The following is a 17,989-nucleotide window of genomic DNA, read 5'->3' on the forward strand; positions in this document are numbered from 1 at the left end:
ATGTACACCATGTGCATGCCTGATGCCAGTGGAGGCCACATGGGAACTGGAGTGTAAGCAGTTATGGGAATCAAAACTAGGCCCTCTGCAAGAGCAAATGTTCTTAACTGCTGAGACATTTACATAGCCCCATAAAAGTTAGTTTTGAAGACTTGTGGCCTTTAGTGTATTTAGTTTGTCTACTTGTTTTAAAATAGCCTGAAGATTGTAAGTGTAGATATTGGACTTATTCTGAAATTAGGAAACGTCATTGTTTTTTTTTTTTGTAGATTTCTTTTAAGATATGTCTTCTCCAGATTATGCCTTCCTGTAGTCTAGATCATGAACTACCATCATGAATTCTTTAGGATTGATCATGTTTATAGAAAATGCATTTGCAAATGATGTATGTGGTAGCTATAATGTGGTATCAAGAACATTCTAGATTCAGATTTTTCTACTGGTCATAGAACATGCCATTGTTGCATAATTTGTTATTCTCCACAGTAACTCAGAAGAGTTTGGCACACATTAAGGAGCCTGGTAGAGGGAAGGCAGAATATTTTGAAATGGATAAAATTTAAAGGTTATTAATCATCAGTTGGCAGCATATTTTTCTCCTTTAAAGGTATGCATTTATGTCTAATTTAAATGGTTAGCTTTTCAGTTCTTAGCCTGTATTCTCAAAGTTGCTATGTGACATTTAATCAGCTTAAATGGTAAACTTATATAGCTAGGCCAATAGGAAGAAACATACCTTTGATCCTGTTAGTCATTTATGAGGAAGTTTCTGTTCCCTGGTCTGGAGATATACAGCTCATTAGAGTACTTGCCTATCATGTCTAATGTCCTCAGTTAAATCTCTAATACCACCAAAAGAAAAATCTGTATTCCCTGCTAATCTACACTTGGCAAGCATAATAAAGGAAATCCTATGATAGGATTCAGTTTTTATATGTCTAAATTTTTGACATTATAAACCTAAAGCTAGAATGAATCATATTTTAGCAGCATAGTTTTGTAATTTTCCAGCTTTAAATTTTTTTCACTGGCCATATATCTGTCTGTTCTTAAACTTGTGTACTTCCTTCCTCTTTAGTCTCTGGTACTGGGATGGCAAGCTATGCCACTGTGTCTGGACCTTGTGGACATTTTGGTAGAGTACAGTTCTCTTTCAGAATTTTATTTTTCTTGCACTAACAATAAGATTTTAGGCAGTTTATTGTGTATAGTTTTTAAATGTATCCGATTTTATCTACTTTGATACAAAGTCAAAAATAGTTTCATTGTGTGAATGTTTTATTGCTATGGTGATGTACAGCCACTTAATCCATGGTTGAATATTTAAGTAATTTGTAATCTTCAGTGCTTATAATGTCAGTGGCAATTTGGAAGGGTGTATGGGCATCTTAGATATGATAATAATGAGTAGAAGAATTTGACTTTTGAAGAGGAGCACTAAGGTAAGATGATGACATGAATCTGCCAGTGTTAAAATGAATACACCAGCTGCTTAGGTGTTCTTTACCATGTTATGAACATTGCTCGTCATGATTTAGTAATCTCTGTTTGGACCATCTGAGATTGAATTAAAGGCATTTCAAATAATTATTCTTAAAGGAAAAAATTTAAATTATTTTTTAAAAACCATTACAAAATGCCATTTTTTGTGTTTGTATTTCAATTTGGTTGGTACAATTTAAGTAAAATTTAAAAGTCAATTTCTGCAGCTAAAGATATAAACAGTTCTGTTTATTTGTATTTATATGCTTCAGTAATTAATTTCTTCATGTGTTCAGAAGTGGAAGTTTTTGTGTGTGTGTATATATATGTGCATGTGTGTATGTGTGTGTACATATGTGTGTGTGTGCATGTATGTATGCCATGTTGCTGCAGAGTAAATACAAGTACCAGGCTTCTTAGTGCAACTCAACCCCAGAAGGTGTTTTGTTATTAAATTTAACTTACAATGCATATTAGAATAACATCCCATAACAATTGACTAAATACTTTGAAACATTGTGTCCATTAAGATATGAACTCTTATAACTTAATCTGGCTTTCGTACTCACCATCCTGTTTCAGGCCCCTCAGCCCCCACCTAAGACATATGTCACTAGGTTTGGCCCCAAGTTTATGGTCTTCTTTCTATAAAACACAGTTGTTTTTTTTTTCTTAAGATTTATTTATTAATTTTATGTATATGAGTACACTGTAGCTGTCTTCAAACACACCGGAAGAGGGCTTTGGATCCCATTACAGATGGTTGTGAACCACCATGAGGTTGTGGGGAATTGAACTCAGGACCTCTAGACTAGCAGTCAGTGCTCTTAACCACTTAGCCATCTCTCCAGCCCTAAAAAGCAGTTTTAATGAGATTATTATTTTTTTAAAGTCAGTGTTTAAAATTGAATGTCTGTAATCACCTATTGCTTTGCTGTCAAGATTTTTTTATTTCAATGTATTTAACAATTACTAGCAATATAGAATAGCTACCTCACTTTATGTGGGCATATGTCTAAGACTTTCAGTGGGTGTCTTGAGAACCAAGATGGAAGTGACCCCTGTATTTGGTACTGTATTTTTTCACCTATACATATATATGATACAATTTAGTTTATAAATAGGTTGCAAATACTTTAGTTTGCAAATAGGTTAACAGTAAGTAATATTAAAACAGAAGATTGTAATATAATGGATAAAAAGTTACACATTGTGAGGCCATTATGCTAAGTTAAACAAGCGGTATTGAACAAAAGCACTGTGATACTGAGATAGTGAATGTGATAACTGAGATAGCTACTGCGTAACTACAGGCATGTATTATATGTGCAGGATGGGTATACTGGACTAAGGATCTCATATCAGGTGGGATGAGGAGAGAATGCAAAGTTTCATCTTGTAAATTAGAGTAATTGTGAGCATTTACAGATCCAGAATTGTTTCCTTATAGAACTTTTTCACCTGCTATTTTTGTAGAGTTTTTAATCTAGGTTAAGTGAACTATGGTCAAGTAAAGTGTAGATGGAGAGAGTATACTGTTTGCCTGGGAGACTAAAGGAGATGGTCTTAATTTATTTACTCAGTGTACACATTGCAGTGGCATTACTTAGCGATAACAAAAAGCAAAACCTAGTTGCTGCTGATGGCCTTCCAAGGAAAATAGTCATGGAGACGTATTCATATTTTGTCTCTGTGCTGTCTTCCCTAATTGTTGGAACGGCATCTCTTTTGTAGTAGTTACAGGGAATTCCTATATACAATCAAAACCTCAAACATTTTCTTTGATACTGGGTGAGAGCTCCACCTTGTGATCTTTGAGCATATGTATATGTATATTAAATTAATAACCTACAGCAGTCCAGAAATGATTGAATTTTTAATATTTTATGCTATTATTTAATATAAGCATCACACATTCTTGAGTTCTAATAGAATTAAGCACATTTAAAGAGACTTTGGTGGGCAGGTACTGTAGTGGAGACCTTGAACTTGCTAGGCGCGTACTTTGCTACACCCTGAGCTTTCCGTTTTACTCACTTAAGTAGGTTCTCACTTAAGTTGTCAAGTTTGGGCTGCCCTTGAACTTGAGATCCATCTGCCTTGTGCATTTGAGTACTGGGATTACAGACGTATGCTACCACAATTGGTTGAAGTCATTATTTTGTAAGTTTTGTAATGCAAGTCTTTGGGAAAAGCAATTGTATTTACATGCAGGTGTAGACATTTAAAATAAGAAGAAACATTCACAATTCTTCCACTTCTGAAGTTGCTGCTGGCAACTCTATCCACTGCATTCTCTTCGAAATTGCAAAGCAATGTTACCATTTTTGTTCAGTTATGATAAATTGTTTGGTTAGTTAGTAAGTTAACTAAATGATTAAAAATAGCAAAAACTCCTGGGGTTGGTGGCTCACATCTTTACCTCCAGCAGTTGGAACTTGGCAAGTGGATCTCTGTGAGTTTGAGACTAGTTTGTTCTGTATAGTAATTCCAGGACAGCCGGAGGTATATAGTGAGACCTTGTGTCAAAAACAGACATATAACAAAAATATATGGAGTTTGGCATTTTAGGTTTAAGGGTATATATTTTCTTATAGAAATTAATGTTTTTCATATTTCTTGTATATGTAGTTCCATGAGAAATATCATGGTTCTGTTCAGTGCTGCTATTGAGCAATAATACTTCTAGCCCCACAAAGATTGCTTGTGAAGTGCTCCGAGATGCAGTGACACAGCACAGATGGATAGTACATATTTTTGAAATCCTAATTTCCTGAAGTGTTGTTTGAGAATTTATGCCTTTACAATTCCCTTAAAATATCAAATACCCTTTCTTTTAAAACATTAATAAGGTATTAGAAGACAAAGATATATTTTATATGTGATGATGAATCTCAGAAATACAGAATATTAGACAGTTCTTTAGGGTACAGTTAATAAAGCTGGATTAAAATTTAAAGGTTTTAGAAGCGGGGGCAGTGCTTTAGTAATAGTAGTTATATTTTAAGATTTTACTACTTGAAGACATTTCAGATAAAAGATAAGCTCAATGATTTTGCACTGTGTTATTGATGTCCACAGAAGGTTCTTTTTCTTCTCTCTTTTGTCTGAGATTGGGTCTTAAGTAGTCAGGTTAGTCTTGAACTTTATGTAGCCAAAGATGACCTTGAACTTCATATCTTCTTGCCTCCCAAGTTCTGTGGTTAGAGGTATATACTATTATTCATGGTACATATTTTTTTTTTTTAGCCTGGCTATAGGGAATAGTGTTTTGAGCACATGTATCTATTGATGTTTCTTAAGGGCTTAATGAGTTGATGGGAAAATTGTTTATTTTCTTGTTTCTTACTTTACTTTTCTCTGCCTGCCCTTTTCTCTTTCTATGAACCTAGACCAGGCTAACCTGAAACTAGAATTATCATCTGCTTTTACTTTCTGATTGTTGGGATTATAGGTGTGTAACATCATACCCAGCTTTTTTCCCCTTGTGTCTGTTTTATTGGAAAGGGTCATTAGAATTTCACAAGTGTGGTATATTTGAACATTTATAAAGATATATAGAACTTTACCTATTTCAAAATTATTTTTGTTTGTACATCAATTTATTGGTGCGTGTGTGTAGAATTATGTGGGTGTTGGTGTGTGCATGTATGACATATGGTGCATATCTGGAGGTCATTTGACATTTTGAAAAAGTTTTCTCTTTCTACCATGTGTGTCCTAGGGATTGAATTCAGGTTATCAGGTTTTTCGGGAGGTGCTTTTACCAACTGACTATCTCAGAGGTCCTCATCTACTTTGAGTGACCACCAAGAACTTAGGTTCTCTTTTAAAAGAAAAAACAAAAAACCTGAAAGCTATAAAAGGTCGAGTGTGGTCGTATATATCTATAATCCTAGTACTTGGGGAATGAGGCAGGAGCATCAAGAATTCATGGTTATCCTTAGCTACATAGGGAGTTTGAAGCTAGTATAGGATATGTGAGACACTGTCTCAAGGGACCCCCCCCAAAAAAAAAATCCCAAAACAACAACAACAACAAGCTCCATAGTTAGGCTAAATATCTCAGCAGGTAAAGGACATGGTGCTCAAACCTGAGGATATGAAGGTGGAAGGAGTCGACTTCACAAAGAAGTCCTCTGACCTCCACATTTGACACTCCGATTGATATACGCGCTAGTAAGTAATAAAGAAGAAATTCAGACCCAAGCTTCAGCCTGTTGCCCTGTCTCTCTTTGTTATATACTATTTATTTGATAGCAGATCATTCTTTATTTAGGAGATGTACCTGTGACTGTCAAGGTTAGAAGTGATCCCTTTCTCATGCCCAGATTTACACTTATTTTGGTAAAAAAGTGTCTTTTTTGTTTGAGATATGTTATTAAGTTGCCTAGGCTTGCCTCAAACTCATGGTGCTGAGGTTGTAGGTGTACACCACCATAGCTAGCTACAAGTAGCATTCTTACATTCTTCTGACTTGTTTTTATTTGTACTGTTGAGGATCATACTCAAGCCTACTGTCCAATGCTATTCAGACTAATTCCGGGTACAACATGGCATTATGACAGGGTTCTTTTTAGTAAACTAAGCGTTGTACTATATGTTTTATTAAGAATGGAGAAACTTGGCCTTAAAGTGTTTTAAAATTGTATCTTAAGATATAAAAAGCTCTTTTTTTTTTTTTTAAAAAAAAAAAACATGTCTGGATACCATCAATAAAAAGCTAAAACGTTTTAGGCACAGTATATTGTGATTTAAACTTTTCCTAGGGACTTCAGGACTTTAGTAAAAGAACTCTATTCTATTTCTTTTTAGTGTGCATGTGTGATATTTGTATGTTTTATGTTTTATGCATATATACATAATATATACATGCAAGTCTGTATGCATCGATAGGTTAATGGATGGACAGGGATTGGGGGAGCATCAGGTTACTGTGTCGTGAGTAATTTTAAACAAAATTATGTATGATAAAATAGTCTTTGATGTTGTATTATTACTGTAGATCTGTAAGAGTTCTTATCATCCAGCCAAATGGAAGAGAACAAAATACTTATTTATTAAAACATGTTAAGAGACACTTGGGAATTTAGCTTTTGAGTATGAATATTTCTTGATGTTTGTGGTGATTTATAATGAATGTCATTTTCTCTTTAAAGGCACTGTCTTTCTTTGAGGAAGCACACAGTCAATTTACTCACATAAATATATGAATATATTTCTGACATTGGGGTGATCCAGAAGATGATAAAGAAATGATAGCAGCTCCAGAAATACCAACTGATTTTAATCTACTGCAGTAAGTACTGTGTATTATAACATTTACATATTTTTCCACAAAATTGAAATACTAATTTTGATTTGATTAAATCACTTCTTCATGAGATCTTAATATATAAATTAGTGCATATGTTGTTTTTTTTTTATCAGTACTCATTCAATTTTATTTTTGCCACTTCTGTAATATTTTGGATTTATTTTTAAAATTTGTACAGGGTACAGTTTACTATTTTACAAATATTTATTTTATTTTCAGTTATATGTTTGTGTACATGTTTCTATGTTGAGTATATGCATGTTGCCAATTAAAGCCCCAAGAGAGCATCAGATTCCCTGGAAAGTGACCATTGCAAGAGCTCTACATGTCCTTAACAACTGAACCATCTCTTCAGCTTCTACTATTTTTTTATGCCTTAGTTACTGTTTTCTTGCCGTGAAGAGACATCATGTCAGTGAGAACTCTCATGAAAAAAACATTTAATTGGAGGCCTGCTTTCAGTTTTATAGGGTTAGTCTGTGATCATCAGGCAGGAAGCAGACTGGTGTGGTGCTATCATAGTAGCTGAGAACTTTACATCCTGATCTGCATTTGGAACTGGAGGAGGGAGAGACAAACAGAAATGGGCCGAGACAGACAGACATTGATAGACTTACTGACTGACTGCATCTGGAGTGGGCTTTTAGATTTCAAATGCCTACAGTGGCACACCTCCTTCAACCAGGCTACATCTCCTAATCTGTCTCAAGCAGTGCTAGTAACTGGGAACCAAGCATATATGCCTATCTGGGCCATTATTCAAACTACTACACAGTACTAGTTGTTTTTGAGGAAGAATATCATGATTACTAAAATTCCTAAAATCTTTCAGTTAGTAAGGAATGATATCATACATTAGTGTTTAGATTGTAGTGTCAAGTCTGGTCATTAAATGAAATAAGTATAAGACATCTCAATTATTTGTTGCAAAACAAGTTATATGCATATTAGTCTAGAAAAGTTGTTTGAATACTTGACCACCCATCCATCTACTTCTCCATTTCCCCATCCTGTCTTTAAAGTTCCCTATACTCTTGAGGCTGAAGAGATGTCTAGTGGTTAAGAGGACAAGCAGAGTCTCCAGGTTTGGTTCACAGGGTCACTTAACAACTATCTGTAACTATTCCAGGTGATCTGACAACCTCTTTGGGCAGCAGGCATGCACCATGGCACACAAACATGCACATAAAACACATATAAAATACATATAAAATAAACCTATAAAACATTACCTATGTACTCTTTAGTCTGCTTTTGTTGTAATTTTTCTTGCTTTATTTAGTGTTTTTTTTAGTGTTTGTGGAGGGTTGTGGTGAGGATTGTAGCTCTTGCAGTATTTCCTTTTTAGTGGGAGTAAACTGCGTGCCATAGTAGTACCTGGATAGCAAGTTCAAAGCTAGCCTGAACTATATAATGAGATATTGGTCTATCTGGCCTATACAGTGAGACCCTGTCTATGTAGGAGTCATTTTATGTGCATACATGTGCTGTGTAGGTGGGATCTTTTGTTTGTTTGTTTGTTGGTTTTTTTTAGACCAGATCTGAAAAATTATGTAGCTCTGGCTGGTCTACAGCTTAACAGAGATCTGTCCATGTCTGTCTCTCAAGTGTTGAGATTAAAGATGTTGCACCACAGTGGGCCAGTGGTGGCCTACACCTTTAATCCAAGCACTTGGGAGGCAGAGGCAGGAGGATTTCTGAGTTCGAGGCCAGCCTTGTCTACAGAGAGTTCCAGGACAGCCAGGGCTACAGAGAGAAACCCTGTCTTGAAAAACAAACAAACAAACAAACAAACAAACCACTGTGCCTGTTATATAGTAGCTGCTTTTATATTAAGCAATAATTCCAAGAGGTGTCTCAATTAAAAGTATGACTTTAAATTGCCCAGTAGGTCTGTTTAGCTCTACTTTATGTACATGCAATCTCCTGTTAGATTCTTTATGAAGCTTGATTTAGTAGAAAAAGTTTGATGGATAAAACTGTTGACTGAGTATGTAGATACATTCTACATGGCAACCAGTTTCTACTTTGTTAGTAGGCATCTTTTCATATTAATAATTTTTGTTTGGTGGAGATTATGAGTTTATTGTTTTTTTGGCTAATAGTATGACTTTTCCTCAAGGTTTTAGGATTAAACCCAGGATATCATGTATACTAATCAAGTTGTGAGTTATATCTGTAGTCTCCAAAATTATATTTTTGTTTTGAGACAGTCTTACAGAGCCTAGGCTATCCTTAAATTTATTGTGTAGCTTAGGATGACCCTGAACTCTCTGCCTTATTTCTCTAATGCTTGGGTTACAGGAATATACTACCTTGTTCATTTTTATGCATTGCTAGGGATTGAACTCGGGGAGTTGTAGAGAAATAGTCTGCTGAGTTACATTTTCAGCCCAAACTGTGATATTTTAATTGCAGTGTATATTTGAGTTCCTAAGGAAAAATAGCATCTTTAGAGAAATGTACTCAGGTCTTGAATAAACTTTTGTTAAAAGAGATAGTGAACTATGTTTAGTGGTCCTGTAAACCACAGTGTATTAGACAATATAAGGAATTAAGGACAGTGTATTAGATAAGGAATTAAGACAGATATGTCTGCTTCTAGGAGCTCCCATTTAACAGTTACAAAGCAAAAAATATGCAATTTCTTATGCACATCAAAATTGAAAATCATTAACAAGTTTATTTTATATATTAGTGTATTGATATAGAATACTTAAGATAATATGGGTCTGCTATAGGATAATGGGTAATAAAAATTGAAAGGAGTAGACTAGGTCTTGACTGTCATGGAACTCACTCTTTGAGATCTGCCTGCCCAAATTGGCTCATAAATTTAAAACTCTAAGCAAAAGTTTCCTGAGTTTGGGATTTGGCAAATATTTCTGTTTGAGTTATTTAGAATAAAGAGCTGGAATTAAAAACATGTGCCACCACTGCCTGGTAGTAAAATAATTTCCCTAAGTATGTTCTTGTATCAGAAAGTAGAACTGGCTATCACATTTTTTTTTTAGCTATTTGTTCAGTTTCATGTTTTGACTAAAAATTATCAAAAACATAAATATTTAGAGAAACCTATGTCTTAGTACTCTTTGTAATTGGTCAGATTTATAGTAGTCCTTGTAATTGATCTTATAGTCTTATATGTTTGGTAATGTTTTAAGGTATATTTTATGTAAGTATATAAGTTACTTTTAATAATAATATTGAGTTCTTATTAAATTCCTTCTTTGCTTACTTCATACATGTATATAGTAAGTTCTGTTTATGTTTCTCCTCCCAGCCTTTCTTTCCTCCTCCCAACTCCTGCCATCTCATCCTCTTCCCCACCCAGAACTACATTTTATTTTATAATGAATCAGCCATTTCTTAGTTTTTAGATAATGTTGAAAAATTGGAAACATCATCTACATTTCTAAAGAAGGTTTAAAATGTTTGCTTATCTTTTGTCATAGGGAGTCAGAAACACATTTTTCTTCTGACACAGATTTTGAAGACATTGAAGGAAAAAATCAGAAGCAAGGCAAAGGCAAAGTATGTATCATTTATGTGACCTTTTTTTTAAAACATGTATGTGCATGCACACTTCAGTGAAAGAGAATTTTATCCTTCAAATTTTGGCTTGTTTTGGGGATTCAGTTTTATGGCATATTTGAATATGTATACATTTTTTATGTTTTCAGATTAAATAGCTTTTGTGAGTATCTGTATTACTAATAATGAACTTATTGAACATTATTGTTTCTAGTAGGTCATTTTGTAAAGTATAATATGCTAAGCAAAATGTGGCATGTCAACACATTTGATTTCCCAATAAATCCATTATGCTATGTTGAAATGTTGTGTTGCCATGGGTAAGTATTTCTGTTTTGGTCAAGCTTCAAGAATGACATATATAGCTTGATCATGCTAGCCTTTTTTTTGTCCTGGGAGTGCTTTCATTCCTGCCCATCATGTTAAACTTGTCTTTAACAACATTAGCATGTTGGCAGCCAAAATACATGGCTTGAAACTGAAAATGAACCCACAGACAGAGTTATTGAATTAACAGGCTGGCAAGCCAAGGATGGGTAAGATTCTGCACAGAGCCTTACCAACATAAGACAGAAGTGCATTGCTTTGGATAATGCATATTCCATGACAGGTAAGGAAGGCATTCTTGTCAGAATGACCTAAGACAGGCTCAGTCTTGTTTATGAAATAAAATAGGGGGAGAGGTGGAGAGATTTGGGGGCTGCTTGGCAAGAATCTGACATAGGACAAGGACAAGGAAATGGGTTGCTTGGCAGAAATCTAACATTGGCCAAGGACACAGAAGTGGGCTTCAGGCAGGAATCTAAATCTTAGGAATCTGATGCTCCTGGCTTCTACAGTCACCTCCACTTATGTGTATATACCCATGCACATAGTTTAAGGAAAGTCTTGAATATAAGACTTGCTTCTTTTATAGACAGAAGCTGAAGTCTATAGACTCCTGATAGCCTCCTATGCTACCCCCAAAAGTCTTTTTTAGAAGGGATTTTTTTCTTTCTAAAACTATACTCAGGTTAGTATTTTTATTAATATTAATATTAATATCTTCATCCTCCTCCTCTTCTTCTTCCTCTTCCTCCTCCTCTTCCTCTTCCTTCTCTCCTATTGGAGACAGCCTCAGTGTCATGTAGCCCATGGTATCCTTGAACATATTTTGTAGCCAAGGCTGGCCTTTGATCTTTTTTCTTTTTTTTTTTTTCAGTATTGGGATTACATGTCTATGATTACATCAAGCTTTACTTCCTTTATTTCCCTTATTTTTCCATACGGTTCCCTCATGAAGCATTTTAATTGTAGTTATTTTTTACAGTGACCAAACATAGTTACACACACGATACAGTTTGAAAGTATTTTGGTTCTGTGATAATATTAATTTTTTTTAAAAGATTGATTTATTTATTTTATGTACTAGTGTACACTGTCACTATCTTCAGACACACCAGAAGAGGGCATCAGATCCCATTACAGATGGTTGTGAGCCACCATGTGGTTGCTGGGAATTGAACTCAGGACCTCAGGAAGAGCAGTCAGTACTCTTAACCACTGAACCATCTCTCCAGCCTGATCCTATGAATTAAAAAAAAACATTTTAGTATATTTTATGTAATTTTTTTTAGCCTTATGTCTGTCAAAATTTTTTTAACTTGGTGCAAAATCCTTTCATTTTATAATTATGAATTAATGATTTAGACTGATTCTTTAATAGGCAATATCTCACAAATATTGTGGAAGTTGTTTATTGAAATAACTATTAAGCATAGTAGTGTTTTTGCTAGGTTGATCTCATATGGCTTTAATCTCAGTTACTCAGGAGGCTAAAGCAGGTGGATTTCAAGTTCATTCCTAGGTGGACTCTTTATTACTTCAAATCCAGCCTAGGAAATGACTTAGCAAAATTGTGTCTTAAAATAATAATGAAATGGACTGGAAATGTAGCTCAGTGATAAGTGCTTGCCTTACATTAGTGAGTCCCTGAGGCGATCCCCATTACCACAAAATAGGAACACCAAAAGGAATTGTTGAACAACTTGTTGAACCCCAGACCGGAATATGGTGCTTGTGGACTACTGAAGGAGAAAGGACCCTCTATAGAGTAATATGCAAACACACAGAGTATCTGTGGAAAAACATTTGTGACTCTAGGTCAGAAAATCACAGACTAAGATTTGCTTTTAGATTATAGTTTTAATGTTTGTTTTAAATAAGGATATAGTTTATATTTGAGTATGTTAGGTTTAACTGCCAACTTGACACTTCTTAAAATTACCTTGAAGAGTGCTGATGAAGAAATAACTGTATAAGTTGGTCTGTGGGCCTGTCTTGGGATATTTGTTTGATTGTTAAATGATACAGGGAAACCCATGGGCCCATTTTGGGTGATACTCTTCCCTAGGTAAGAGTTTCTGAACTGTGTAAAAGAAGAGAAAGCTGGCTGAGAGCAAGCAAGGCTGTGCTAATTTTCTTTGCTTTTGACTGTGGGGTGTGACTGCTTGAATTTCTACAGTGCTGTCCCTGAAAGTGATAGACTGTATCCTGGAGTTATAAGCCAAATAAAGCCTTCCTTCTCTAAGTATTTTATTATAGCAATAGAAATTAAAACAAGAACGGGGACCCATAAAGCCAGATATTTAGTGTTAACTTTATAGTCAGTTTGCTGACCTTTGCTCTCTAGATCACAAAAATGTATACCTCTAAAAGGAGCCATGAAATCATCATACTCAGGGCTCTGAAATGTTTCCTTTAAAGATTTTATTTTGGGACTAGCATTTTAAAAATGAGTTAGAGGGGTTGGAGGAATTGCAATTAAGCAATTCCTTGCTGTTCTTTCAAAGGACCAATGTTTGTTCCTAGTACCCACATGGTGATTTACAGCTGTCTGGAAGTTGAAGTGCAAAGGTTCTAATACCCTCTTCTGCTCTCCCTCCACACTAGGCACACACATGGTACATCAAAATACAAAAATACATGCAGGTAAAACACTCATACATTCATAAAAAATGAGTTAGGGTAAAATGGTTGATCACTTTTATTCCTTGGTAGTATACAAAAGACCTACACAAGATCAAGTTATAGCAAACTTCTAGCATGGATGGAGAAGGGGGCGAGCTATGATATTTTCCCCTTATCTGAGGAGCTATTGGCAATTAATGAGTTTTGGGAAAGGGGAATTAGGTTTCTTCAGGATTTGGCTCCTGAGAGGCTATCCATCCATACTCCAGTATGTTTTCCTATCGTCATGCAGATAATAAGTAGATTCCTTTTGTTCCAGGGGTGAGGGGTAGGGGACAGAGGAGAAGGAGGGATGGAGGGAACAGATGTAATTGTGAAGGAAAACAGTAATAGGGTAAACATTGAAGAGTTGGAGATTGAAGTGAATTTGAACCAAATATACATGTATAAAATTCTCAATTAAAAGAAAATGTACTAGGAATGGCTTTTTTTCTTTAAGAAGGTGTAAAAATTATAGAAGTGATTTTCATAAATTATAGTAATCCTTAGCATTTTTATTTATGTACATATTTATTGTGTATGTATATATGTACATACATGTGAATGGTGTGCATAAGTGGGGATGTGTCTGTGCTTCTTGTAGAAGTCAGAGTACAACTTGTGGGAGTTGTTCATTGCTGTCATTTGAATCTTGGGGATTCAACTCGGGTCATCTGGCTTGGCAGCAAGTGTTTGACCTTATGAGCCATCTCTCTGGGAACCTTTTTGCTGATTTCCAGAAACTCCTACTTCCAATGCTGGCAGATTCCTTAGAAGTGAACTTTATTTCCGATAGATATTAACTGAATTCTCAGAGTGGGTAAGAGTTGGCCCAGAGAAAATAATGGATTTTATAACTTTATTTACACTCTCCACAAACCCCAAGGTGATGAGACCTCAGAGATGACTCTGGTTAAGAGCACTGGTCCTCAGAGAGGACCTGGGTCGGATTCCTGGTACCTATATGGTGGCTCACAACTGTTTGTAGCTTTACTTTTGGGAAGTTAATACTCCCTTCTGGTCTCTGGGCACACATACATAAAATGAAATTTTGAAAAAGATATTGCAGTGAGTTATACTCCTGGCAGAAGGAATTAAGCTAGATTGTTGAACTCAGTCTGATTACTTTATGAGGTTATTCTAGCTACCCGCTTTATCCTGAACCTTAACATAGTGTGATAGACTAAGATAAAACTTTAATGATTTTTTTTCAAACTTTATTGATATTTTGTGATATGTATGACAACTTTTCACAATTAAATCAAATTCAGTATATAATTCTAGGAGATTTAGATCTAAATAGCATTTACTGAATTTCTTCTCACACAGAAGTGATAATTATAGCAATTTTTTACTTTATTATGTGCTAAGTATATTTGTAGTAAATATTTTCTGTTTTCATAATCACAATTACCCTGTTGGGTAGGCATAGTTTGATCTTTCACCTCACAAACTGGAAAATTATTTTTTTATTCTCCTTTCCCCCTTCCCCATTCTTTGCTCTTCTCATTCTCATTCCTTCTCTTTTCTTCTCTTCTACAAGGCCTCATGTAGCCCAGATTGACCTTGAATTTGTTAGGTAGATGGTCTTGAATTCCTGATCCTTCTGCTTCAAACTCTTGAATGCTGAAATTCTAAACATCTGCTACTATGCTCAGATGGGAAAGAAGTGGGTGGACTAATGTGTAAATAAGCAACTTGTCCAAAATCACTCTGCTAATAGGAATAGAAGTTTAGCCTTATAGTTTGTTATCAGGGGTTATAATCTACTGTAACATAATGTGAGCTTTATGAAAAACAAAAGAGGCTATAATTATCCTGTCACTTTCTTATATATGAATGACCTCTTCTAATATATCAAATTTAATCATGTTATAAAATTATTAGTTGCTTTCTTCACACCTTTGTTTTGAATTCTCAAGGATAGTGAGAGTAATGTAAGTTAATCAACTTCTGTTGTTCTTGTTATTTTTTTTTTTTTTACAGAGTTGTAAAAAAAGGCAAAAAGGGTCCAGCCGAAAAGGGTAAAAGTGGAAATGGAGGAGGAAAACCTCCTTCTGGTCCAAACCGAATGAATGGTCATCATCAACAGAATGGAGTTGAAAACATGATGTTGTTTGAAGTTGTTAAAATGGGCAAGAGTGCTATGCAGGTAACATTTATAATGGTCTTTGACATTTATTTCTGCATTTTAAGCTCTGGTAACATATAAAGTGCTGTCCTGATTTTCCTTTCTCTAAAGCAATTATTTCTGTTATGCATTCTTCCCCAGCTCCAGTGTGTGTGTTGGTTTGTCTGTGTCATTTGTGTATACATGTACATGCATACGTGTGCTCCATGGCGTGTGTACAGAGAGGTTAGGGAATAGCTTGTTGAAGTCATCTTCCTTATTTTATCTTTATGAGGGCTTGGGAGAGCAAACCTAATAGCCAAGCAAAATAGCAATTTTTCGTCAGATGTGCTTGCCAGGTACCTCTCTACCCACAGAAGCATCTTGCTGGCCCTCTTTTAATTTTATTCATTATTATTGTGTATGACATGTTTGTGTGACTGTCACTTTGTGCATACCGTGATCTACATGTGGAGGTTAGAGAGTTTTCAGTAGGCTGTTGGTTCTCTCTATACTGTGGGCTCCAGAGATTGGACTCAGGTTGTTAGGTTTGCATGAGAAGCGCTTTACTCTTTGAACTATTTCTCTTTTTTTTTGGGGGGGGGGGGAGGTTTCGAGACAGGGTTTCTCTGTGTAGCCCTGGCTGGCATGCACCACCACCACCCAGCTCTTTGAACTATTTCGCTGGCCCTTCCTTGATTTTTCTAATTGTGTTTTAAAAAACCCAAAGCCATGAATGTATTTATAATACTTTTCATTGGTGGTCGCTGGGACTCCAACCCATAGCCATTTCTATTCTATGCAAGTGTTCTAACCACTGTTCATCTCTAGGCCTTGATGTCTTTTGTATTTGTGTGTATGTGTTTTCTTGGTGCTTGAACTCAAGGTCTTGTACAAGTCTTCTACCACTCAACCACACCCAGTGCTGTGCCTTGAGTCAATTACTATTGTTTTTTTGTAAATTTTAATAACATAAGGCAAGAAGTTAATTGGTTGAAAAATTGATATTTTTTGCTTGGCTATGAAAATTCATGTTTTATATAGCTGGCATTTATATAGCTGCTATTTACAGATGAAGTCTTAGAGGCTGGTGAGATGTTCAGTGGTTAACAGCACTTATTATTCTTGCAGAATGTCTTAGTCAATGTTCTGTTGCTGTGAAGAGACACCGGGACCACAGCAACTCTTATAAAGGAAAGCATTTAATTGAGGCTTGCTTACAGTTTCAGAGGTTTAGTTCATCGTCCTTATTTCAGAGAGCATCACAACACACAGGCAGATGTGCTGCCTGAGAGCTTTACAGGTGGATCCAAAAGGCAGCAGGAGGAGACACTAAACCTGACTTGTGCATATGACACTACAAAGCCCACCAGTGATACACTTTCTACAATAAGGATAAACCTAACAGCACTATTCCCTATGACCCAAGCATTCAAATCTACGAGCCATTCTTATTCAAAAATACCACAAAGAGGACCTGGGTTCAATTCTCATCACCCACATGTTGATTTACAAATGCCTGTAGCTCCAGTGTCAGGGGATCTGAAGTTCTTTTCTGACTTGTCATATGTACATCATTCACATACATACCCTCAGGTATATACACATAAAATAAAACTAAAATAAATAATTAAGAGTTTGCTTAATGTCTTAAGTTACATTTCTATTGCTGTGACAAAGAACTATCACAAATATAATTCAAAAAAGAAATTAATACAGGGTTCATGGTTCCAGAAGGCAGTAGAGACCATCATCACCATGGCCTGGAGAATGATAGCAGGCAAGCAAGCAGGCAGACATGGCACTGGAGTGGTAGTTAAGCTCTAACTGAAAATTTAGAGATCACTTCCCATGCATACCTCCTCTGACAAGGCCACACCTCATAATACTTTTCTAAGCAGTTCTACTAACTGAGGACCAAGCACTCAAATATAGGAGCCTATGTGCCAAGTTTCATTAGAACTACCATTAACGGAACTTTTGAGTGACATAATGCTACTATCTTAAGGGAAGTGAGTCTTAGTAAATACCCAAGGAATATGTATGTATGTATGTATGTATGTATGTATGTATATACACACACACACACATATACATACACACACACTGCCTTTTTGTTGTTTTTTCTTTTTTGAGATGGTGACTCTGTTTTACTCAAGATGCTATGGAAATTTTAGGCTCAAGCAATGCTTCTACCTGAGCCTCCTTAAAAGCTAAGAATATAGAAATATACCATCACATTCTACCTGGAGTATAATGTGAATTGAATGTTACAGGGAATTAACTTCATATAAAAGGGTAGTTATCAGAGGAGTAGTTATCTAGACTTTATCAATCACTTTAAATGCATAATTTGCTTATATAATATTCTAAGTATTTGACTTTGTAAATAAGATGTAAAATATCAAATGTGACCAGTAGTTTCATATGCAAAATAAAAATGTGTAGCCATTTGTGCCTTTAGCAATTTCATAAAGCTAGGAACATATCAGATGAGTTCATCATTCTAATTCATCTTCTACACTTTAACTTTAATATAGTTATATTTAATGCTTGTG

The 17,989-nt window shown here is 35.4% G+C and overlaps 1 protein-coding gene across 4 annotated transcripts in view; it reads left to right on the forward strand.

Annotated features, from left to right (window-relative positions):
• Positions 1 to 17,989, forward strand: part of Stag2 (STAG2 cohesin complex component) — a 128,838-nt gene that overhangs the window by 44,405 nt on the left and 66,444 nt on the right. The window contains exons 1-4 of one of the 4 annotated variants that reach the window (XM_076918431.1): positions 503 to 607; positions 6,642 to 6,781; positions 10,255 to 10,333; positions 15,308 to 15,473. In XM_076918431.1, coding sequence (XP_076774546.1) covers positions 15,393 to 15,473 — 81 coding nt within the window. In that variant the 5' untranslated portion in view covers positions 503 to 607; positions 6,642 to 6,781; positions 10,255 to 10,333; positions 15,308 to 15,392. Of the gene's footprint in view, positions 1 to 502; positions 608 to 6,641; positions 6,782 to 10,254; positions 10,340 to 15,307; positions 15,474 to 17,989 lie in introns of those variants that run through there. The other 3 variants (XM_034484875.2, XM_076918432.1, XM_076918430.1) reach the window with 3 other exon arrangements.

This window comes from Arvicanthis niloticus, chromosome X (assembly GCF_011762505.2).
Source record: "Arvicanthis niloticus isolate mArvNil1 chromosome X, mArvNil1.pat.X, whole genome shotgun sequence".
Lineage (NCBI taxonomy): Eukaryota > Metazoa > Chordata > Mammalia > Rodentia > Muridae > Arvicanthis > Arvicanthis niloticus.